This window comes from Pelophylax lessonae (assembly GCF_965119305.1).
Source record: "Pelophylax lessonae genome assembly, chromosome: 4".
NCBI lineage: Eukaryota > Metazoa > Chordata > Amphibia > Anura > Ranidae > Pelophylax > Pelophylax lessonae.
This window is the reverse complement of record NC_138771.1, coordinates 467,860,465-467,885,634: the sequence shown is the minus strand read 5'-3', so window position 1 is coordinate 467,885,634 and position 25,170 is coordinate 467,860,465. Positions and strand designations below refer to the sequence as shown.

At 45.1% G+C, this 25,170-nt stretch overlaps 1 protein-coding gene across 2 annotated transcripts in view; it reads left to right on the top strand.

Moving 5' to 3' along the window:
* RNF145 (ring finger protein 145) overlaps positions 1-25,170 on the top strand; it is a 196,085-nt gene that overhangs the window by 130,886 nt on the left and 40,029 nt on the right. Inside the window, exons 7-11 of one of the 2 annotated variants that reach the window (XM_082253143.1) lie at positions 1,596-1,736; positions 5,760-5,942; positions 6,026-6,173; positions 17,981-18,337; positions 19,099-19,131. In XM_082253143.1, coding sequence (XP_082109269.1) covers positions 1,596-1,736; positions 5,760-5,942; positions 6,026-6,173; positions 17,981-18,337; positions 19,099-19,131 — 862 coding nt within the window. The remainder of the gene's footprint in view (positions 1-1,595; positions 1,737-5,759; positions 5,943-6,025; positions 6,174-17,980; positions 18,338-19,098; positions 19,132-25,170) is intronic. The other variant, XM_082253144.1, reaches the window with a different exon arrangement.

Below are 25,170 nucleotides of genomic sequence, written 5' to 3'. Positions count from 1 at the left end.
GATAGGGTGACAGATGACGATGACTGATGGGGTGACAGGTGACGATGACTGATGGGGTGACAGGTGACGATGACTGATGGGGTGACAGGTGACGGTGATTGATGGGGTGACAGGTGACGGGCGATGGTCACTGATGGGTGACGGGCGATGGTGCACGGCGGTACTGATGGCAGTCTCTGGTGACCGGTGAACTTTAGGCTACGTTCACATGTGAGCGTAGCGGTCGCGGGCAGAATCACTGTGATTCTGCCCGCGATCCAGAAATCATTGCAAATCGCGGGGCGCCTGTGCGTTGCCCGTGATTTGCAATAGCACCCCAAACGCTGTGCGATGTTGCTGCGATTTCCGCCTGCCGAATCGCGGTAACATCGCGCAAACAACGCATGACGCCCCAAAGAAACTCTTGTACCTTTTTTGGGCGCCATGCGTTGTTTGCGCGATGTTACCGCAATTCGGCAGGCGGAAATCGCAGCAACATTGCACAGCGTTTGGGGTGCTATTGCAAATCACAGGCAACGCACAGGCGTCCCGCGATTTGCAATGATTTGCGCTCACATGTGAACGTTATGGGTGTCAATTTCTGGGCACTGATGAGGTGACTGTTGGGTGACAGGTGACATTGGGGGGGGGGGGGGCTGAGGACTGTGTGGGGACATTTATTTCTGTGATTTTACATTTGACATGTGTACAGAGCAGTAACTCACTGTTTCTAGCTCTTCTCCCCTCACACTGAGGGGAGAAGAGCTAGTAAGAGTCAGTTACTGCTCTTTGTTTACATTTTGTGATCGGCTGTGAATGGATTCACAGCCGATCACTTAGTAAACGGTCACTGTCAGTGACTGTTTACTACTGCCGGTGACAGCTGTGTTCCTACGGAACACAGTGCCCCCGACCTGACCGCGCTGCGCGCTCCCGATCGCGCATGCGCGGTCATCTTGTGGGCGCCTTCATTGGGATCGGCTGTGTCATTGAAACACAGCCGATCACGTGGGAAACAGCCACGCCCATTGGCTGTTTCCCCCCTGCCGGTGACGGGGGGTGTCCTGGGGACACCCCGACACCGGCAGGGCAGCGCGCACGCGATCGCGCGCCTGCCCTGCTTAAAGTGCCGCCGTCATATGACGGCGGCCCAGGATAATGGTCGCTCCGCTCCGCCGTCATATGACGGCGGGCGGCAAGCGGTTAAGGCTGTCAGCAGAATGGCCTCTACAAACTCAGCAGTGCCTAAATTGGAGAGCATGTGCAGAGCAGGGTGAAACAGTGTATTACTAGATTTTAAACCATATAGACGCTTATTTTTAATGTTTTACATAGCAATACCTGCAAAATGGGCCAGTCTAAAGTGATCTAGCAGGACTTCATTTTCTAACTAAAGTTCCACTTTAAAGACAGATCAGCAATGGCAACATATTTCTGTCATCACAGGTTTTTTCTAAAGCAGAAAATCTAACACAGGCACATGTGATTTCATCTTTTTTTTTCTTCATTATAAGTATTGGGCAGATTTATTTATTTTAATTATATGAAAATGGAATAAAGGTAATATTTTTCTAGTTTTTTTTTTTTTTATAATTTTTGTTCTTTGTTTTCTGCAGCATTGCAGAGTGCTGTAGCACTCCTTACTCTCTCCTGGGTTTGGTCTTCACTGTGTCCTTTGTGGCTCTAGGAGTGCTGACCCTCTGCAAGTTCTATCTGCAAGGATACCGCGCTTTCATGAATGACCCCGCTATGAACAGGTGAGGGTGTTGTCAAGGGTTTTATATTTTGGAGAACCAGAAAATCTTTGAAATGTCAAATTCTATATGCAAGGATGGACTCCAGAATACCACAAGTGTCCATTTCTTCCATTTACTTTAACATTCCTCCTCTATGTGCCATCCTAGACCAGTTTCTCTTATTATTAAGAGCGTGGCGATCCTGACTAGAATTAGGCGCACCCACCTGCGAGTACCTCTGTGGCCAGTAAGGGAAGTTTTACTGGACATGGATGAAGATGTGTGTGTGTGTGTGTGCAGTGCCTACCTTTGAAGTGAGTGAAGTCAAGACCTTATTAACCAAGAGAAACCAGCTTTTTAGTTTAAAAATGTACTTGCACTTCAAGGCTTTGTAGAAGAGGTGACTTTACGTCTGTCCAAATCACTTCTACAGCAAGAAGCTCAGCCGGCTGATTATTCCTAAAAACAAGTGTACAGCTGCAGTGAAAGCTGTGAGCTTTTTTTTTTGACTCTTTAACTGTCAGGTCTGTACTTTTCTTAAGTTTGAGTGAATCGGGTTTTAAAGGAGATGTACTGCCAAAGCTCTTTTGGTCCTACTTCTCCTGTGGGTCACAGGAGTGCACTTAGCTCTGCACTCTTGCGACCTGTTTTCAGCTGACAGCTGGCTAAAGTCTGCTGAGTTTTCGGTCTTAGAGGCAGTGGGGAACAGATGCTGCATCCACCTAGGTGAGTAGTATGAATTTTTTTTTTTTTTTTGTTTAATTCCCGCACTTCTGTTTAAATCTTAACCACAAACTATGCTCATTTGTGCCACAGAATCTACTTTTTTTTTCCATTCTAAAATGAAAATACCTAGATTTTGTGTCAGCTGGAAGTTGTGTAGTTTTGATCTGTGGCCAATCCGTGTACTAGGTTTGTGTTCCATGAGATCTCTGTAGCCATTGATCTGGTCTTTTAACAGGTTAAAAACTTAGGGCACCTCTTCCCCCTGCACCGTAAGGGTAATTCCGCTGCGAATCCGCCACTGGGACCACCCTTATCTGAAAGCCGACCGCCCGCCGTTTCAAAAAATTCGGGGGTTATGGGGGCTATCTGCTGCCATAACCCCAGTATTTAGCTTTTAATGGCCGACGCATATAGTCGTTAGGTGGTCAGTAAGTGATTGCATGCATATGGCAAACAGGTGACGATGACCGATGGGGTGACAGGTGACGATGACCGATGGGGTGACAGGTGACGATGACCGATGGGGTGACAGGTGACGATGACCGATGGGGTGACAGGTGACGATTACTGATGGGGTGACAGGTGACGATGACTGATGGGGTGACAGGTGACGATGACTGATGGGGTGACAGGTGACGATGACTGATGAGGTGACAGGTGACGATGATTGATGAGGTGACAAGTGACGATGATTGATGGGGTGACAGATGACAATCACTGACGGGGTGACGTGACGATGATTGATGGGGTGACAAGTGACGATCACTGATGGGGTGACAAGTGACGATGATTGATAGGGTGACAGATGACGATGACTGATGGGGTGACAGGTGACGATGACTGATGGGGTGACAGGTGACGATGACTGATGGGGTGACAGGTGACGGTGATTGATGGGGTGACAGGTGACGGGCGATGGTCACTGATGGGTGACGGGCGATGGTGCACGGCGGTACTGATGGCAGTCTCTGGTGACCGGTGAACTTTAGGCTACGTTCACATGTGAGCGTAGCGGTCGCGGGCAGAATCACTGTGATTCTGCCCGCGATCCAGAAATCATTGCAAATCGCGGGGCGCCTGTGCGTTGCCCGTGATTTGCAATAGCACCCCAAACGCTGTGCGATGTTGCTGCGATTTCCGCCTGCCGAATCGCGGTAACATCGCGCAAACAACGCATGACGCCCCAAAGAAACTCTTGTACCTTTTTTGGGCGCCATGCGTTGTTTGCGCGATGTTACCGCAATTCGGCAGGCGGAAATCGCAGCAACATTGCACAGCGTTTGGGGTGCTATTGCAAATCACAGGCAACGCACAGGCGTCCCGCGATTTGCAATGATTTCCGGATCGCGGGCAGAATCACGGTGATTCTGCCCGCGATCGCTGTGCTCACATGTGAACGTTATGGGTGTCAATTTCTGGGCACTGATGAGGTGACTGTTGGGTGACAGGTGACATTGGGGGGGGGGGGGGGGCTGAGGACTGTGTGGGTACATTTATTTCTGTGATTTTACATTTGACATGTGTACAGAGCAGTAACTCACTGTTTCTAGCTCTTCTCCCCTCACACTGAGGGGAGAAGAGCTAGTAAGAGTCAGTTACTGCTCTTTGTTTACATTTTGTGATCGGCTGTGAATGGATTCACAGCCGATCACTTAGTAAACGGTCACTGTCAGTGACTGTTTACTACTGCCGGTGACAGCTGTGTTCCTACGGATGTGTGTGTGTGTGTGTGTGTGTGTGTGTGTAGTGCCTACCTTTGAAGTGAGTGAAGTCAAGACCTTATTAACCAAGAGAAACCAGCTTTTTAGTTTAAAAATGTACTTGCACTTCAAGGCTTTGTAGAAGAGGTGACTTTACGTCTGTCCAAATCACTTCTACAGCAAGAAGCTCAGCCGGCTGATTATTCCTAAAAACAAGTGTACAGCTGCAGTGAAAGCTGTGAGCTTTTTTTTTTGACTCTTTAACTGTCAGGTCTGTACTTTTCTTAAGTTTGAGTGAATCGGGTTTTAAAGGAGATGTACTGCCAAAGCTCTTTTGGTCCTACTTCTCCTGTGGGTCACAGGAGTGCACTTAGCTCTGCACTCTTGCGACCTGTTTTCAGCTGACAGCTGGCTAAAGTCTGCTGAGTTTTCGGTCTTAGAGGCAGTGGGGAACAGATGCTGCATCCACCTAGGTGAGTAGTATGAATTTTTTTTTTTTTTTTGTTTAATTCCCGCACTTCTGTTTAAATCTTAACCACAAACTATGCTCATTTGTGCCACAGAATCTACTTTTTTTTTTCCATTCTAAAATGAAAATACCTAGATTTTGTGTCAGCTGGAAGTTGTGTAGTTTTGATCTGTGGCCAATCCGTGTACTAGGTTTGTGTTCCATGAGATCTCTGTAGCCATTGATCTGGTCTTTTAACAGGTTAAAAACTTAGGGACCAAGCCTATTTCTGACACAAGTTGTTTACAAGTTAAAATCCGTATTTCTTGCTAGAAAATTGCTCGGAACCCCCCAAACATTTTACATAATATATACATATACATGTATAATAATCTATACATATAATATGTACATATATATATATATATATATATATATATATATATATATATATATATATATATATATATATATATAATTTTTTTTTTTTGCAAAGACTTTGAAGAATAGAATGGCGGTTGTTGAAATATTTTTTGTCATGCGGTATTCGTGCAGCGATTTTTCAAACGCAATTTTTTTGGGGAAAAAATTCACTTCACTGAATTAAAAAAAACGAAACTGTAAAGTTAGCCCAATTTTTTTTTGTATATTGTGAAAGATACCCAACATGTTACAGTTTAAAATTGCCCACACTCGTGGAATGGCGACAAACTACGGTACTTTAAAATCCCCATGGGAGACGCTTTAAAACATTTTAACAGTTACCAGTTTAGAGTTATAGAGGAGATCTTTTACTAGATATCTTGATCTCACTCTCACGATCGCGACAATACCTCACATGTGGGATTTAAATCCCCTTTACATTTGCGGGCACGACTTAGGTATGCGTTTTCTTTGGTGCACAAGCTTACAGGGACACTGGCGATTTTAAACTTTATTTTTTCACATTGATTAGAACTACTGTGGACAACTTGAATACCCATTTTGGATCCTGTTTTTTATCTGGACTATTTTTTGATTGCTTCTATCTCCTTAGTTGAAGTTACAAATTAAGTTATTTTATCACTCCTATTTTTTCATTAATAATTGTCACCTTAAGCGCTGCACTGTTTGTATACTTCCTCAGTTGGTGTTAAGAACATTAAATATTTTTCTCTCTTCTCTTTGCAGGGGAATGACAGAAGGGGTGACATTGCTAATCCTTGCTGTGCAGACGGGGCTGATTGAGTTACAAGTGGTCCATCGAGCTTTCCTGCTCAGCATCATTTTGTTTATTGTAGTGGCTTCAATTTTGCAGTCAATGCTGGAGATAGCTGACCCCATTGTCCTTGCTCTGGGTGCTTCGCGAGACAAGTGAGTGTTGTCTGATGCTTTGTCTGGCCACCAGGTAGACCTAAGCACTGATTTATAATTTTTTTTTTTTACTTTTCCCACAGGAGTCTATGGAAGCATTTTCGGGCTGTTAGCCTATGTTTGTTCCTCTTGGTTTTCCCTTCCTATATGGCCTATATGATCTGTCAGTTCTTCCACATGGATTTCTGGCTTCTGATCATAATATCCAGCAGCATACTCACTTCTCTTCAGGTACAGTTAATATAACCAGATGTCTTATGTAGTGTCTTTTTCATCAAGGAACTTTAAAAATTGTTGAACAATAGACATCAGGCAGCTTGTACTTCAGGTTTTAACAATTAACTTAAACCCTTCCCGTTATTATTTTATTTTATTTTTTTGCCCTTTCACCTGTACTGCTGTAACCCTGCGCTCTCTCAGCATTGCAAGTCCTGCGTTGCTATGCTCTTATGTGATGTCACCAGAAAGTTGACTGTCTCCCTTTGGTTCTGTAAGCTGGCCCAGCAATGCATGGCAACGTATGCGGCGTGTGGTAGACAGTTCCACCGCATGTGCAGATTGTCCCGGAGCCTCCTGTAATGTGTGACATTCATCTAGGCAAGCAAGTGGGAAGTGCAGAACAGAATCCTGGAGAAAACACATTTACCCCAACCAGTTTTGGGGGTGGATGTATAGTAGCAGCTTATAGCATAGGGTGAAGGTTTGTTTTAAGTCAGTCTTGACTATTGACATGGGTCTATTAGTCATTTCCTATAGAGCACTATCAAGTGTTTGTTTCATAGCAAGCAAATGGCCCGTGCCCCCACCTATAACTGGCCTTCATAGCAAAGATAGCAAAGAGCACATGGAAGGGCAACGCATGTGAAACAAAAACATTTTTGTTTTTTTAGTAAAGTGTATTTTAAGGGAGAATTACCCCAACAGGGGTCAAAGACAGCATCCAAACTTGACAGAGGATCTAACCCTTTTCCACTCTTCTCTGGGTAAGGGAAAAGATTTAGCATTTATGTAAACTTTTATATAACCTGTATTCAGGTTTTTAGTGTTCATGTGCTGATCTTTTTTCACCATAGAAATGTGAGTAAGTCTTTTCACTGCACAAATTTACCAAGCTGAGGACCTCTTAATAGACCAGGAAGCTCAGAACTTAAAGGAATTGTAAAGTCAGAAGGCATTTTATCTTAATGCATTAGAATAAAAAACATTCTGGGTGTAGCAGCCTCCCCAGCACCCCCTAATACTTGAGCCCCATCTCTCTCCAGCGATTTCCACAAATCCCTTGGTTGTCCGGGACTCGCTCTCCTGATTGGCTGTCTGTCAATCAGTCAGCGATCAGGAGAGCTAGGGGGCAGGGCTGAACGGCCTTAATGGACATACGGAGCTGCAGCTCAGCTCGGGTGCACCCATAGCAAGCTGCTTGCTGTGGGGGCACTCAATGGGAGGGAGGGGCTGGGAGCAGCCACGAGGGACCTGAGTAGAGGAGGATCTGGGCGGCTCTGCGCAAAACCAACTGCACAGAGCAGGTGAGTATAACATGTTTGTTTCTTTGGGTGCAAAAGTCCTGAATGGAATTAGGGCAGTCAGTTCTGGCCTTTCTCCAGCAGGGGGATCAGTGGATGTCAAAGATGCTTACTTAACGCATTCCATTTTTCATGTCCCTAAAAGGTTTCTGCAGCTTGCAGTGGAGGAATGCCAGGTCCAGTTTGTGGCCCTGTCGTTTGGTCTGTCCATGGCTCCCAGAATGTTGATCAAGGTCCTGGTTCTGGTTCTCAGGCTGTTATGTTCCCGAGGCATGCCTGTTATAGAGTACTTTGACTTATTTCTGAAGGAACACTGAGCTCCAATTTTAGAGACCAAGATGTCTCGCATAGAGCACACTCTGGAGAGCTTTAGATGGGTTCTGAATCTTCAGAAGTCTGCCTTGATCCCAGCCCAGGGGTTAGAATATCTGAGCCTGATCCTGGATATCGCTCTGGTGGACCTGCGCAAAATGCTGACAAATCCCTTGATTCCTTTTTGCATAAGGTTTTTTGGAAAGATGGTAGTTTCCTTTAATGCGGTTCATTTTGCCCAGTTTCATTCCAGACTCCTCTGTTGGAATGTCTTTGTGGCATGGGGACAGGAGGACACAGTGGTTGGATTCCCCAATGTCAGCCCGAGCACAAGGTTGTCTCTGGATTGGTGGATCTCTTCACAGATGCTGAAAATGTGAAAAAATAGTTTTTCCCTCTGTCCGGGAAGCTCCGACAACAGATGCCAGCCTGATTCTGCACCATCTTTCAGTCTGGGGGACTTGGTCTTTGCAGGAGAGGTTGTTGCCCCATCATAATCTTGTAACTGAGAGCAATTTGTCTTGGCCTGCTCTATTGGTCAGTGCTGCTGGAGAAACTCCCTGTGAAGGTTCATTCAGGCAACACCATGGGAGTGGCGTACATATATCATATCATCAAGGAGGCAGCAGAAGTTGGGCAGCCCAGGAGGGAGTGGACCTCATACTGTCTTGGGTGGGATGCCATGTTCCCACATTGTCTACTGATCACATTCCAGGCATGGAAAATTGCCAGTAGGATTTTCTTACCGGTCAACAGCTTTTTCCAGGAGAGTGGACTCTTCAGAGATGTTCAAGGAGCTCTGCCAACAAAGGGGGACCCCGAATTTGATTCTTCTGGTGTCCAGGTTCAATGCAAAGCTGGGCAGGTTTGTCTCAAAGACCAGGAATCCTCATGCGTTCGCGGTGGATGCTCTGGTGACCCCATGGTACCAGTTCTCCCAAATCTAGGCTTCCCCGCCGTTAAAGCTTTTACATTGTCTGCTTTGCAGTTATTGAGTGGAAGAAACTATGGTGATTTTGATTGCCTTAAGTCTGGCACAGGCGAACTTGGTACTCTGACATTGTAAGCATGTTGACGGATGGCCCCTGGACTTTTCTAGACTGATCCTATCTACATTTACAAGTTCCGAACTTCTATACTTACAGATGCTGGCTTTAACAGAAGGCTTTTAAAGCCAGGTTTATAAGGAACAGGTATGTGTCTTGTTCAGTCACTTCTACCTCAGGAAGATTTAAAACAAAACTTGAAAGTCTAATTTTGCCTGGTTTAAAGCTTGGGGTTTTTACCCTCGCAAGTATGTGGTTGACCAAATTCTGTTTTTTTTTCCGGTCTGGAATGGATCAGGGTTTGGCATTGAGTTCACGGAAGTTACATTTTGGCATTAGTGGTCTTTTTTTCGCAGACCAATTGCTTCACATTCCTTGGTGTAGCCCTTTGTATAAGGTGTTACAAGCATTGTTCCGCCAGTTAAGACTCAATAGACTCAGTGAGACCTCAACTTGGCACTTTTGTTTTTGTAGAAATCCTCTTTTGATCCCATCTGGGATTTTCCTTTAGTCCTGATTCGAAAGGTTATTTTTCTGGCTACCATTATTTTGCATGTCTCAGAGTTTCAGAATTAGCTGCTGTTTCCTGTAAGAAATAATTCCTGGTGTTTGAGGCAAAGTGGTTTTCTGCCTCAGCTGTTCTCTGCCTCAGATGGTTTCTTCGTTCCATCTCACCCAGGACATTGTGTTGCCGTCCTTCTGTCCTAAGCCCCTGATACTGATAAAGGATCCTTACACCTTGCTAACATGCTTTTAGGTTACCTGAAATAGACCGCTGCTATTTGGCAGTCAGAGTCCCTCTGTGCTTTCGGAGTATCCAAAGAAGTGTCACACAGCTTCCAAAGCTACCATTTCTTGATGGATCTGTCTGCTTATTTCTCAAGATAATAAAAATGAGATGGTATAAAGCCTATGGATAGCTAAAGATACAGATAAAGATATGGATAGCCTCAATCTACAGACCACTCTGAGAGCCCGGACTATGTGCCCTTAAGTACTTACACCATTTGACATCCAGTCTGTACTTGCTCTATCTCCCAGTCACCCATTGTTTATACCCGAGGTCAGGACATTCTCAACTGTATGTGACACTTAATTGGCCAGCTGCCACAATATTCCTCATTCCACATTCTGGATTTTGTGTGAGACTATCCATGGTGGAGTGGACTGTTGATTTCTACCAATTAAGAGTGATCTCTGTTTCCTGGATGTGCTATGAAATAGAATACCAATTTCATGCAGTATTATACATCTTACGGTTTACCGTACTGGACTATTAGTTCAGCACCTTCCCAGGAATTCATGGATTGTGGCCACACAGCAGTCATGCCTTATAGCTAACAGCTTTTGAATTAGGAAATTCCATAGGATTTCACATGATATTGTCATTCATATTCGAATAAGGCATGCCAGGCACTTATTTTCAGAGCAGGTAGCAGTGACATTAAGTCCATTTGTGACGGGTCACTCCCTAAACCTAAATATTAGGCCTTCTTGGACATATGGAGTGGGTGGGACAGGGGCGTGTGTAGTCAAGGTTACAAGGTTGCATTTGTCAATAACACACTAGTTTTTATGTGTATTTTTGTGATTTTTACTATTCACTATTACAGCTATCACCACCAATAAAATTGAGTTGTGCACAGTAACCCCTTGTGAGCCCTAATTTATGCAACCTTTCTGAGATGGCTTTATACCATCTTATTTTTTTTTTCTGTATCCAGCTTCATGTGGTTGCCTAGGGTTCCCGGTCATCAATAGACCAATAGGTACTGCTAAACGGCTCCCCATATGCAGATGCTGCAATGAGGAGAACCTTTTCTCTACTAGTTTTTTAAAACTTTTTTGACTGCTTATTTCTCAAGCCTATGGTTTAAAAGGAAAAGTTCCATCTTTTTCAGCAACGACTCATTCTATTAGGATTGTTGATGCCTCCTGGGCTATTCGTCATTAAGCTCCTGTAAGTCAGATTTGTGAAGCGGCTTCTCGGTCTTTGGTCGTGTTTTGCAGTCTGCAGCATGAAGTACCAACATATTCTGGTTTGATGGTTTGGGGTCTGTTGGCTTGTTATCTTCCCAACATCTTCCGTGGTTTGGGACGTCCCTATTTTCATGGATTTTAAGATGCTCTGTGTCCCATATTTTACAATAAATAGAATGAGATTTTTAGTTTACCTGTTAGATCTCTTTCTTGGAGTATATCACAGGACACAAAAATTTCACCCCTATTCCTTCTTGTTGTGCATAGCTTGCTTCAAAAAAATTGAAGCCTTGCCTAATGGGGAGGAATTATGCCTAGGAGGGGACTGCCTTTCTTTTTGTTCCAGCGCCCAGTAACCTGAATGTGTCAGCCAACCCCTATGGTGATGGATATGAAGATGCTGTGTGTCCCGTGATGTTCTCAAGGAACTTGATTTTACAGGTAAAGGAAAAATCCAATTTTCCTATTGACCGTGTTTCTCGAAAAAAAGGATCTACCCTAAAAATAAGACCTATCACAGTTTTCTAGGATGGCTGCAATATAAGCCCTACCCCAAAAATAAGCCCTAGTTAAAATCCTTGTAAAATCATGTAATCTGTGCTGTAAAAGTATTATATAATGTCCAGTGTGTGTCTTAATGTAACATGATTGTAGAAAATACCTTATTTACAGCGCCGCTGGGCACTCATGTGATCCCCCGGAGATCTCCTCCTCCTCCCAGCTGATATCAACGGCCCTCCCCCTGCAGTGCTCGGAGCAGGGCTGACATCAGGGTGAATCTCGTCATTTCCCTCGGCAGTGCTCGGAGCGGGAAAGAAGAGCTCCGGCAGGGCATGCGAGCGCCCAGCGATGCTCTAAATAAAGTATTTTCTACATTACGTAAAGACACACATTGGACATTATATAATCCATTTACAGAGCGGATTAAATGATTTGCCAAGGACTTTATCTAGAGTTTATTACAGGAATATTAGAGGAATACAGAGATGCTGACCCCTGAGCCGACAGGGAGGGAGAGGGGGAGAGAAGACATGGGACAAATAAGACATCCCCAAAAAGAAAAACCTAATGCATTTTTTATACCTAAAATGATTATAAGACCCAGTAGCTAATTAATAACCTCTACTAGGTATCGGGGTTTATTTCTTATTGTAAACCAACTGAATTTAGCTATCTAACCAGCGAATAGTCATGCTGTTAATTTATCCAGTTAATTAAAATGTCTCTCACTCAATTAAGGCTGAAACAACTAATCTGCATAATCGATTATGAAAATAGTTGTCAACTATTTCCATAATCGGTTAGTTAGCCTGCATACAGAATGCATTATTTGTTTATGTATCAGAAAATTACAGTTCAGCACACAATACAGCTCAGTAGACTGTCCATGTATGATAGATCCATCCATCTACATGGAATCTATCCATGTAGATTTTTTACCTTACTGTAGGGGCTTTCTATACTATACTTTGCGGCTTGCTATTGGGGCACTTTGAAGACAGGAGGAGTTAGAAGCACTGGCGGGGGGGATCCCAGAAGAGGATAATCAGGGATGCTCTGTACAAAGCCATTGCACAAAGCAAGTAAGTATGACCAATGTGTTTTTTAAAAGGGGAAAAAAAACAAGTCTACAATCATTTTAAGGGTTCTGTGCAGGTAAGATCAGCATCTGAACCCAGATAAGCTGTAGGCTGATAGACTGGAGGTAATATAAGGCATTACAATTATATTTAAAGTAAACGTTTACCAGTATTGTGCATTATATTTAAAATCAGGCATGTCCAACCTGCGGTGGCGCGGAAAGGGCGCGGCGGCATTTTATTACTTGTATACCTTAACTATAGTATATATTCTATATGCGGCCCGAAAAAATTTCTCCACACTCATTGTGGCCCAGAGAAGCCAAAAGGTTGGACACCCATGTTTAAAATGATTATATCCATTCAAAAAAATGTCTCAACCTTTAGTATTACTTTAATATAAAATATTTATATTCCCCCTCCACCCTTCATATAGCTTCATGTCTGACTCCCAGTTAAAATACCCTGTATATCCTACATCTGGGAAATGTTTTTACTATATATATATATATATATATATATATATATATATATATATATATATAATGTGTTAAAGGATATATTATTACTTTCACGGTTTTACAGTATAAATTAACCCCTTTATAGTGATTGTCTACTGTTTTTGTACTCTAAAGGGAAATTTTTTTTTTTTTTTTTTTTCCCCATTATGACAGGTGATACAAAAATCTTGCTGCTGCTACCAATTGTCTTATGCTGGCAATACATATATTGATTTTTGGACGAGAATATTTGTATGAATATTCATATGAAAAGCCTTTGTACATTTAATGAATGGGCGAATGTCGTTCGAACTTTGTGCTTGCTCTTTACATTAAATTTTAAAATATTTCCTAAATCCTACATTTTTCCGAACAAAAACCTCATACACTGTCAGATAATTTGTTTGATTCAAGAAAAGTTTTTTTTTTTCTGCTCCTTTGAATTTTCCCGTCACTGTGGTAAAAAAATGAACATTGGTTTGACCCCACTAATGATTGGAAAATTGAACCAACATTCTTAAATGAAAATTTTGATGGAAAAGTTTGTTTGTGTTTTGCCAGCATAAGTGACAGCAGGTACAGGTAGCATGTATCTATCTGGCTACCTGCCTATGACAAGGGAGTCTGTCATGCATAATATTATAATACAATCCTGTCAAATTCTGCAAGGTCTTTTTTGTTTTATTTATTTTTTCTTTAAATAAAAATTATGCTCTGTCTTATGATATGTACCATATTGAACCTTTGTTAGTATGTAGATCGCTTCTGTTATTCTCAGAGTGTATTGGATATTTTGTTCCCTAACCATATAGCTGGTATTTATATTTACCACTGCATATAAATGTCAAGAATTAAATTATATTTTCCCTATCGTTCATTGACGGACACAGCTCCTGATTCTTCTTAACCATTGGGTTTTACTACAGGAGCAGGGCACTAGGCAGGAAAAAGCTTGACTACGCCTATGGACAGTCCCAGGGGGTATACACCCACACTCAGCTATAGGCACTTTTTCTGCCTAGTCAGGAGTAAGGACCTAGTTCCTTGCTGGGATCTCTGGTCCTGGCAATTGATTTTCCTTTTATTTTTTCTTTGTTATTTTGTTCCTGGGAGAATCTACTATCAACTGCCGGACTGGGCAACGGACTGCATAATCTAGATCCAGAGGGTTTCTCCAGTCTGGCCAGTGAGCGCGTGCAGGCATCAGCTCCGTGCTAGGTCGGCCGCGACATAGCCTTACTGGACGGGGGCTGCCCAGCGAGTTAAATGTCTCGCGAGGGCGCATACGCTCTGGTCTCGGCCTGAGTCGCAGTGTTCCTCCTGGCTAACAGCCACCCACATCCCGCGGCACGGCCTCATTGAGCCTGGCTGGGATGAGTGCACTTGCGACTGGGCCTCCACCAAAATTGAGGCCGCGGCTTGTGGCCTACTAGGCCATATGGCCAGCTTGGCACCTCCCTTAGAGGGGTGACGCTGTGGGGGCAGTTTAATTTTTGGTGGCAACCATGCTGCCATTATTGTGGAGGCTCCAACCCCTTTTAGCATTGCTGGACTCTATGGAGGGGCTCGGAGGGCGACCCCCCTTATTTTTTGCGGGGTCTAATAGGTGGTCCATTCGTGGACCCTGGGTCGGCGGCCCCCTTGCGAGATCGCAGGCTGGCCCTCCCCTGATTTATGTTTTTTCCGGGTGACCTTAGTATATAGTGTCCACCGCCCTCCCCTGCCTCATCTGTCCATCAGATCCTGAATCGGTTTCGGCCGTTGCGGGCATGAGTCACCCTACTGGGTCTGCGTCCACGCACCCTAAGTGCTCAGACAGTGAGGATGTTTCCTCTGCTGCTCTAGCTGTGCATAAAAAGGTGATGGTGGATGCACTGATTGTGTCAGAGCTTGAAATTTTAAACATAGCGGAGATGCTGCGTCGGAGGCGCCGGCCCCTTTTGGCACCACAAGTCCTTCACTCTGGCAGGAGGAATTCCCCTTTCCCGCTTACTTTGACAACATTGTCACATAACAGTGTGGTTGTCCAAAACGCACCCTAAGCGTTTTGCTATGCTGTATCCTTAAAAGGATTCCCTGCCTAAAAAGTGGATGGTCCCACCTGTAGTGGACTCGCTGGTTTCCAGGTTAAATAAAGCTACCTTACTTTCGGTTGAGAAGTCCTTGGCCTTTAGAGATCGGGTTGATAGAGCGGAGGCTCTGGCCGCCATATGTTTCACTATGGCTGGTTTGGCTTAGGCCAGTATTTACTATTGCCCTGGTGTCGCAAACTCTGACGAGTAAGCTAAACTTTTACGCCGGGACCTGGAGGAGGAACGGCTTTCCCCTGGCTTTGCGGAGAGCTGACGGATCAGTTCATCCAGGGGTTACAGTTTATCTGTGATGCCTCTTCGGATGCGGCTCCTTTGATTTTAAACTGTCTGTATCAGCATTAGTCCTTTGGCGTCTTATCTGGCTGACAATGCTTGTCAGCGGACCAGGCCTTATCTGATCTCTCCTTTGTGGGGGATCGCCTATTTGGAGCTTCCTTGGCCATTCTTCTTGGCTCATACGAGGCCTTTTTTTTCCCCTCAAGGGATAAAAGTCCTTAAGGGGCTCCTCCGGAGGTTCCAAGAGGAACTGGTCTTCCTGCGGGCAAGGCTTTCTCTGCATGAAGGGGCGCTCTGGGTTGGGGGGAGGTCTTTGCTGATTTCCGGATCTGTGGAACTCTGGTACAGGTCAAGTGGGTCCACAAAGTTAATTCAGTCCGGCTACAAGATATACTTTCGGTCTTTTCCTCCGGAAAGGTTCTTACCTTTCAACCTGCACTTGTCCCCAGATCGCTTACGGGGTCGCTTTGGGGCAGTGTAAGACTTGTTACTTCATGGCCTAATTGTCCCGGTTCCAGATTCAAATGTTTTCAGGGGCTTTACTCAAACTTGTTTACAGTTCCCTGGAAGGTAAGGCAAGGTAGGTCCAATTCTGGACCTCAAGGTGCTAAGCTGCCTTATGCGGGTACAGAAGTTACAAATGGAGGCCAACCGCACGGTAGTGGCGTCCCTACATCTGGAGGATTTTCTCGCTTCTATCGACATCGACTCCTACCTTCACCGGTGCTAGCATTGTTGCGTCAGTGGGGGCTTGCGAGACTTGGATACCTGGACGATCTTCTTCTGCGAGCAGTGTGTCTGACTGCCCTGATGGACACCTTGGAGATTACTTGCCAATCTCTGAGGGAGTTCGTTGGATTCTGTACCTTCAGAAGTCTGCTCTGGTTCTGTCCACAAAACTGGACTATCTGGGTGGATTCAGCCTCAGCCAGCATGTTGCTTCCCCCTGGAAAAACTCCATAAATTGCAGGAGGCAATTCAGCTTCTGTTGTCTAGCAGACGGTCATACCCCTGGGCTTGCATGCGGGTGCTGGGCCTGATGGTGTCTACCTTCGAGGTGGTTCTGTTTGCACAGTTTGACACAAGTTCTCTGCAAAAAGAGATTCTGGTGAAATGGGACAGGAATCTACAGTCTCTAGAGGTGGCTTAGTTCTCCAGCCTTTCGACAGGGAAATCCTTCTCCCCCTGTACTGGGCAGTTGTCACCACGGATGCCAGAGCAGCGCCTGGGCTTGAGTACCATTCGGCCTTGGTGGTTTTCTTTCAACGTCCTTTATCCCGGAAGCTCGACACTTCGTTCCTCCTGTGCGGTCTCCGCAACCGCTGTGGGTCCTCAAACTGGTGTTGTCAATTATCCAGGAATCTCCATTCGCAAATATCAGGAGGTTCCCCTGCTTATGTTGTCCCAGAAGGTGGCCTTTTTGGTGGCTATTACTTCTGCGAGCAGGGTGTCTGAGCTGTCTTGTCGTTCACCTTACCTGTTGGTTGTAGAGCTAAGGTAGTTATTCGCCCCTGTGTGTTGTTCATTCCAAAGGTCGTCTATGATTTCCATTTGAATGAAGACATTGTGTTGCCTTCCCTATGTCCCATGCCTAAACATCCTAAGGAAATTGCTCTGCATTCCCTGGATGTGGTTCGGGCATTCAGGGTGTACCTGGCATCTATGAAGTCTTTTAGGAAGTTTGACTCACTATTTGTACTCACGGTTGGACCTCGAAAAGGGTTGGCCGCTTCTGGTGTGACCATTTCCAGGTGGATCTGACAGACAGTGATTCAGGCCTATTCAGGTAAGGGTCAAGTTCCTCCTTTCCCTGTTAAGGCACACTCTTACTAGGACTCTTAGTGCCTTCTGTCATCAGGCATCAGTGATGCAGGTTTGTAAGGGGGCAACCTGGTCGTCTGTGCACTCTTTTAAAACGTTTTAGAAGATGGATGTGTTTTCATCTGCGGCTGCTTCTTTTGGCCGCAAGGTTTTGCAGGCTGCTGTTTAGAGGACCTGGTCCTCTTTGAGGGTGGTTTTTTTTTTTTCAGCTGAGCTCCAGTTGTTGTAGTTGAGCTCCATGTTACCTCGTTGGCTATGGTTAGCCTTGGGAATTTTTTTCTGCTGTTTTCCCACACCTCATGTTTAACACTGCTTTGGGACATCCCAATGGTTAAGAAGAATCAGGAGCTGTGTCCGTCAATGAACGAAAGAGTAATTGGGATTTTTGACTTGCCGTAAAATCCATTTCTCTGATGTTCATTGACGGACACAGCACCCACCCCTCTGTGGAGTTGGCTTTCTTCTGACACTGCTTGTAACAAAACGGAGTGCCTATAGCTGACAGTGGGTGTGTACCCCCTGGGACTGCCCATAGGTGTAGTCAAGCTTTTTTTTGCCTAGTGTCCTACTCCTGTAGGGGGCAGTATAACCCAATGCTTAAAAAGAATCAGGAGCTGTGTGTCAGCCAATGAACATCAGAGAAATGGATTTTACAGTCAAAATCTGATTTTTTTTTTTTTTTTACTCAACATAATATCTAAGTTATACAGCAAACTTTTTTTGAGGTTTTCATCCGATTAAGCGATTAATGGAAACAATAATCGGCCAACTAATTTGTTATGAAAATAATCGTTAGTTGCAGCCCTACCCTCAATACTAAAGAAGGATCTAGTGTGTATTTTTGTTTTTGGAGGAGAGGGTGAATGGGGTAAAGTACTAACACACATAAACTTTCTTCTTCCCCCAACAGGTCCTTGGCACTCTTTTCATCTATGTCTTATTTATGATTGAGGAGTTCCGCAAAGAGCCCGTGGAAAACATGGATGACGTAATTTACTATGTAAATGGCACTTACCGTCTGCTGGAGTTCCTGGTGGCACTGTGTGTTGTTGCCTATGGAGTTTCTGAGACTGTGTTTGGCGAATGGACAGTGATGGGTTCCATGATTATCTTCATACACTCATACTACAATGTTTGGCTGCGGGCACAGCTTGGCTGGAAGAGCTTCCTCCTTCGCAGGGATGCTGTGAATAAGATCAAATCCTTACCTGTTGCTACAAAGGAACAACTGGAGCAACACAACGACATCTGTTCCATATGCTATCAGGTGCGGAGGTTGTATGCACATATGTATGTCATCTTTCACAGTAGGGCTTATGCAGGAATCAGAATATTCAGTCTTTTTGTTACTGAGCTGACTTGCATGTGAAAGATCTACACTATATTGTCTAAAGTATTGGGACACCTGCCTTTACACGCACATGAACTTTAATGGCACTCCAGTCTTAGTCCGTAGGGTTCAATCTTGAGTTGGCCCACCCTTTGCAGCTATAGCAGCTTTAGCTCTTCTTGGAAGGCTGCTCACAAGGTTTAGGAGTGTGTCTATGGGAATGTTTGACCATTGTTCCAGAAGGGCATTTGTGAGGTCAGGCACTAATGTTGGACAAGGAGGCCTGGCTCGCGGTCTGGTGTGCAGGCCAGTCAAGCTCCTCCACCCCAAACCCGCTCATCCATGTTTTTATGGACCTTGCCATGTGCACTGGTGCGTAGTCATGTTGAAACAGGAAGGTACCAAGAATTCAAGCTATTCTAGCTGCAAAGGGCGGGCCAATTCAATATTGAACCCTACGGACTAAGACTAGGATGCCATTAAAGTTTGTGTCCATAAAGGCAGGCGCCCCAATACTTTTGACAATATAGTGTATACTTGTGCCCTTCTTTTTTTTTTTTTTTCTCGTTTTTTAGCTTTGCTTCTGGCTTTACACGCTACCTGCCCTCTCCTGAGTGTGCACAACAGTAACGTTATAACCAATTTAGTTAGTTGTATAGATTGCATCATGTATGTTATTTTTTTTTTTTTTACCTTAGTTCCAAGAGGATTCTGTCACTAACAATAACACAGTAGGTTTTTTTTTTTTTTTTTTTTGATAATTGTATGTGTTGGGATATGGGGGATGTGGTGTTTGGGTTAGAGACATTCCTGAGCCTTATTGCTGTCTGTATCTTTTTGTCGGCTGCCATCTTCCATGGTTGTTGCCTTGGTGACACAGGAATGGGAAATGAGAGGAAATATTCCCAGTGAAAACATGACAGAACTTTTCTCCTTTTACTCTATCCAGAAACCTAAAACAAAATAGGTGGTTTCGCTTGAAATATATTAATGTATAAAGTATTGCGAGGCAGAAAAGTGAAACACTGAACTTTGTAAATGTTCTTTACTTGGCATGTTCTGTTATGCTTATACAATTCGAGCACTGCTTTAGAAGTCCATGTAGGCAACATTTTTTTATTTTGTATAGGGTAGACTGGAGTTAAAACTCTAGTCAAGTTTGGTTTGCACACTGGGCTAACAGGAAAATTGTAATCTTGCCCCCGTAAATCCTTTTTCTCTACCCAGCATACCTCAGTTTTTTGCTAGTGGTCTAAGAGGTTTAATGCTTTTTCTTCAGCTCCTCCGAGAAAAATCGAATTATGTTATCATATTAAAATCTAGATATCATAGCCAAAGATTTTAAAGACCCTGGGTTGTAGGTTCATATTTTCAGGTGATTGGACTCTGGCAAGCTTTATAGGATATGCCTACTAGATGCCTGCTTTATAACCTTACCCCGCTCTGTTAATTGGTGTTTTTTTTTTTTTTTGCTTGTGTCCTAAAGTGATGGACCTCTTCTCCTTCACAGAGAAATCACTCCTAGCCTAAAATGGTTGTAAATTCACATCTATTATATTATTTTATCCTCTGTGGTTTAGGAACATATTAAATACAGTGTGTGTGTGGGCGTGTGTTTTTTTTTTTTTTTTAAATTAAAAAACAAAATCCCTTCTTTGCCCAGCGCTGCACACATGTGGTCACACATCCTCCCTCTGCTCTCCTTCTCTATTTAAGGAGTGCAGTGGGAGGGGCTGAGATTCCCCTCTGATGTTTGCAAGCTAGCAGAGGGAGGACAGGGCTGTCTTTACCGGGGGGGGGCAAAAGGAACATCTGCTCAGGGCCCTGTCGTTGGGGGGGGGGGGGGCTGCCCGCCACCATCCATGCTAATCAATTGCTAGCGGCTCACTGCTGTCAGTTGTAACTACAGAAGCACTGCTTATATAGTTAAAAGTAACAGCGCTCCTCTGTTGGCAGCCATTCACAATCCCTCCCTGCTCTGCACATCTCTATATGAGAGCAGAGGAGGCAGGGGGTTGGGGAATCTACACAAGCAGAAGCTCGTCGTAAAGCCAGCATTTTGCAGGGACGTGTTGTAAGTTTAGCTGCTTTTCCGTAGCTGCGTTCTGTGAGGTTTCTAGATGTTGGGAGAGGATTTGGGGGCGGGATAAAAGCTCTACACTGGGTCAGATCGGGGTTGTAAGCCCTGAACTTGAATCGGGGTGGAGAGCTTTGTGCTTAGGGGGTTGGAGAACTTGGATATACACAGCCCTCAACCCTGCACTCCATACAAAGCTCACCCGTCAACCTTGCATTCCATACAGAGTGCACCCTCAACCCTGCATTTTGTACATAGCGCACCCCTCATCCCTACATTCCAAACATAGCGCACCCTTCAACCCTGCATTCAGTACATAACACACCCCTCGACCCTGCACTCTGAACATAGGGCACCCCTCAACCCTGCACTCCTGACATAGCGCACCCCTCAACCCTGACCCCACACTGTTGGGGAAGACTCTAATGTTGCTTTGAGCATTGGAACCCTCGTAGGCAGTTCACTTAGTGCAATATATGTAGTCAGCCACAGGGTGCTATACAGGTCCAGGGTTATATCCTTATGGAACCCAGTCCCCGAATACGCCTTTAAAGGTAGGTCCACCGTGACGGGCAAAGCTTGGACTTTATATACAGTCTACTGGCTTGGACAGCTAAAACAGGGTCTCCCTGTATCTCTGACCATTATTGTAAAAACCTGGATATATTTGAATTAATAATAATATTGAAATAATATTGATTAAGGTGCTAAAACTCAACGACTCCTAAGTGGGATCTTAATCTCAGTGGGATAACCAGGTGGGATATCATACCAGAGGTTGCACCCTTTATCACCACTTCTCCCTAAAGCCCTGCGAGCCCATTTACACTATGCGTACGTACCTTTTTCTTCATGGATAAACTCGGGTAATTGCAACGACTCACAGAAAACAAAAGTTTTCTGTGTAATGTTCACTCCAGAACATAGTGTTTCTTTGCGTTCCAGAGCTCTGCGATGTTATGCAACGCGTTTGCATAATATTTCACCTCTGTGGAGGCCCTGCATGTCACCGCACAGCAAGCGCAGTGCACCATTCAAGGGAGCTTTGTGATGCAATAACAATAATAACTGCCGCTCAGAAATGCAACCCAAAATGGCTGCCGCCCACACAATAAACCACAATGGTTTAGTGCTTGGGCTAGTACGAACGGGCCCTTAGAAGGTACTCAGGCGCCTCCTCCTGCTCTTTCCCTACAGAGCAGTCTACACCCAGGTTGCTGCGTTTTCCTTCTGGACGCGCACGCGTGTCAAAACTGCAGGCGAACATTCGCTCTGCCAAATGCCCACACAACACTCAAACTCTGTGATGATACGCTCCTTGCACCAGAGCAGGAACCGATTCTAACACTATCCTCTACAGTTGATTCTAGCTCTATTTCAGGTATGCAACAATCAGCCTACCTAACAAAAGCAGAAATCTCTGCATCTATGTCACAAATCCTTTTACATATAGTAGTTTTATTACAGCCATCTCTGTCCAGAGCCTAAAAATGCCAGGTCTTCTCCTACACCACTCCCTTCTTCTAACTCTATTTCCCTCTCAGGCATTTCTGACAAACGCAGATTTTTGGCAGTGGAAGCTTCAGAGAATTATTCAACACTGCATTTTATAAGGCACAAACTATGGCTTTTCATTTTTTTCAGTGTGCTTCAGAGGATTATTCAACACTGCATTTTATGAGGCACAAACTATGGCTTTCCACTGTCGAATTTGACATTGTGCAACTAGCCTTTGTCTAGCAGCACCTGATTCTTCACAGCCAAAACAACCCATATGGGAACTAAGACGCTGGCACAATAGAAAAAAAAAATCCCATCTGCTCACAAACTGATTGTGTACTATATGGGGATTGGCCCAATCATGAAAGAATATTCACTCTCCGTGGATTTAAACCCCATTCAGTGGATGTAAACCCCATTGTCTTTCCTTCCTCTGCCTATGTGTGGAGGGGAGGGGGGGGGTGTGCCTTTCCTTCAATCAGCTGTCACACAGTGTATGCCAAGACTCCACACCCAGTGCTGGAACAGGAAGAAACCATTCTAACACGATGTTCACTTTCTAAACAGCGTAGAAAGCTGAAGACAGCAGATATACAAATAAAACTTATGTAGGGGGATTTGTTTCATCTGTGTATCATCTGAGGCTGTTCCCTTCACTGGGTTTGAGTGAGGGATTACATCCTCTTGGGTTTGAGTGAGGGATTACATCCTCTCTAACTACTTCTGGACCACCTGCCGCATATATACTGTGGCAGGGCGGCCCGGCTGTGCAAAATCACGCACATGTACATGATTTTGTGCAGGAGATGTCGGGGGCACGCACGTACCGCCGGAGCGCCGCTCGAGCTGTGATTGGACACAGCGGAAGCTAATCAGCGGGACCCGCTGATCATTCTGCGGAATGACAGAACGGCAGTCTGCCTATGTAAACAAGACAGGCCGCCGTTCTGTCACAGGAGAAGAGAGATCTTGTGTTTCAGCTAAGCTGAAACACAGATTTCTTTTCCTCTAGTGCATCCACTCCCCCTACAATTAGAAAACACTCTCTAGGAGCACACTTAACCCCTTGATCACCCCTGATCACTGTATTGGTGTCACTGGTCCCTGAAAAGTGTCACTTAGTGTCAGATCTGTCCGCTGCAATGTCGCCGTCCCGCTAAAAATCGCTGATCGCCGCCATTACTAGTGAAAACAATAAAAAGTCCATAAATGTATCCCAAAGTTTGTAGACGCTATAACTTTTGCACAAACCAATCAATATACGCTTATTGGGATTTTTTTTTTACCAAAAATATGTAGCAGAATACATATTTGCCTAAATTGATGAAAACATTTGTTTTTTTTGTTTTAAATCTTTTTTTATTGTGTATGTTTTATAGCAGATAGTAAAAAAAAAAATGTTTTTTTCTCTGTCGCTCATTGACAGACGTAGTCCTCTGTGATTCAACACCCTCGGGTTATGCTGCCCTCTACAGGAGTAGGACTAGACAGGAAAGAAAACGTTCTGACCACACCCTAGGGGCAGTCCCAGAGGGTATATCCCAGGCATCACTAAATGGCGGCCCGCGGTCCGTTTCCGGCCCCCCTCCTTCCCCCTCCCGGACCGCAGCTGTCTCGCCATTTATCAGCCTGCTCTCCTTTCAGCTGTGATGATTTCTTTGCAGAGCCGACAGCGTGAGGCAGGACAGCTCTGAAGGGAGGGCGGGAACTGCCCGAGGTAAACAGCCAGTGATTGGTTGCCAAGATGAATGGCAGTCTAAGCAACCAATCACCATCTTGCAGCTTCCTTCCTCCAGACCTGCTATGCCTCGAGTTCTCCTGGCTGTGTAAGGTAGGGGAGACCTAATGTAGGAAGGGGGAGAGACACTGAGTACAGCAAAGAAGAGTACTCTGTGTATGGGGGCTATGTACTCTAATGTGTATGGGGGCTATGTACTCTAATGTGTGCGAGGGCTGTGGACTCTGATATGTGTGTGTGGGGGCTGAGGACTCTGATATATGTGTGTGGGGGCTGAGGACTCTGATATATGTGTGTGGGGGCTGAGGACTCTGATATATGTGTGTGGGGGCTGAGGACTCTGATATATGTGTGTGGGGGCTGAGGACTCTGATATATGTGTGCGAGGGCTGTGGACTCTGATATGTGTGTGTGGGGGCTGAGGACTCTGATATATGTGTGTGGGGGCTGTGGACTCTGATATATGTGTGTGGGAGCTGTGGACTCTGATATATGTGTGTGGGGGCTGAGGACTCTGATATATGTGTGTGGGGGCTGAGGACTCTGATATATGTGTGTGGGGGCTGAGGACTCTGATATATGTGTGTGGGGGCTGAGGACTCTGATATATGTGTGTGGGGCTGAGGACTCTGATATATGTGTGTGGGGGCTGAGGACTCTGATATGTGTGTGTGGGGGCTGAGGACTCTGATATGTGTGTGTGGGGGCTGAGGACTCTGATATGTGTGTGTGGGGGCTGAGGACTCTGATATGTGTGTGGGGCTGAGGACTCTGATATGTGTGTGGGGCTCAGGACTCTGATATGTGTGTGGGGGCTCAGGACTCTGATATATGTGTGTGGGGGCTCAGGACTCTGATATATGTGTGTCGGGGCTCAGGACTCTGATATATGTGTGTCGGGGCTCAGGACTCTGATATGTGTGTGGGGCTGAGGACTCTGATATGTGTGGGGGGCTGAGGACTCTATGTGTGGGGGCTGAGGAGTCTATGTTGGGGGCTGAGGAGTCTATGTTGGGGGCTGAGGACTCTGATATGTGTGGGGGGCTGAGGACTCTGATATGTGTGGGGGGCTGAGGACTCTGATATGTGTGGGGGGCTGAGGACTCTGATATGTGTGGGGGGCTGAGGACTCTGATATGTGTGGGGGCTGAGGACGCTGATATGTGTGGGGGCTGAGGACTCTGATGTGGGGGGAATGGGGGTTAAGGCTGAGTACTCTAATGTCGGGGGGGGTGAATACTGTAATGGGGAACTGAGGACAATGTGGGGGAGCTGAGTACTGTGATGAGGGGCTGAGGATAGTAATGTAGGGGAGTGGGGTTCTGTAATGAGGGGATAAGAAGGGTGTTGATGTTAAGGGGGTATGATAACACAAAGGGGATCTTGGTGAAGGGAAGGGAACTGTGATGTGCAGTGGACAATGTGGAATAGATGTAAGGATGGGATTGTGATATG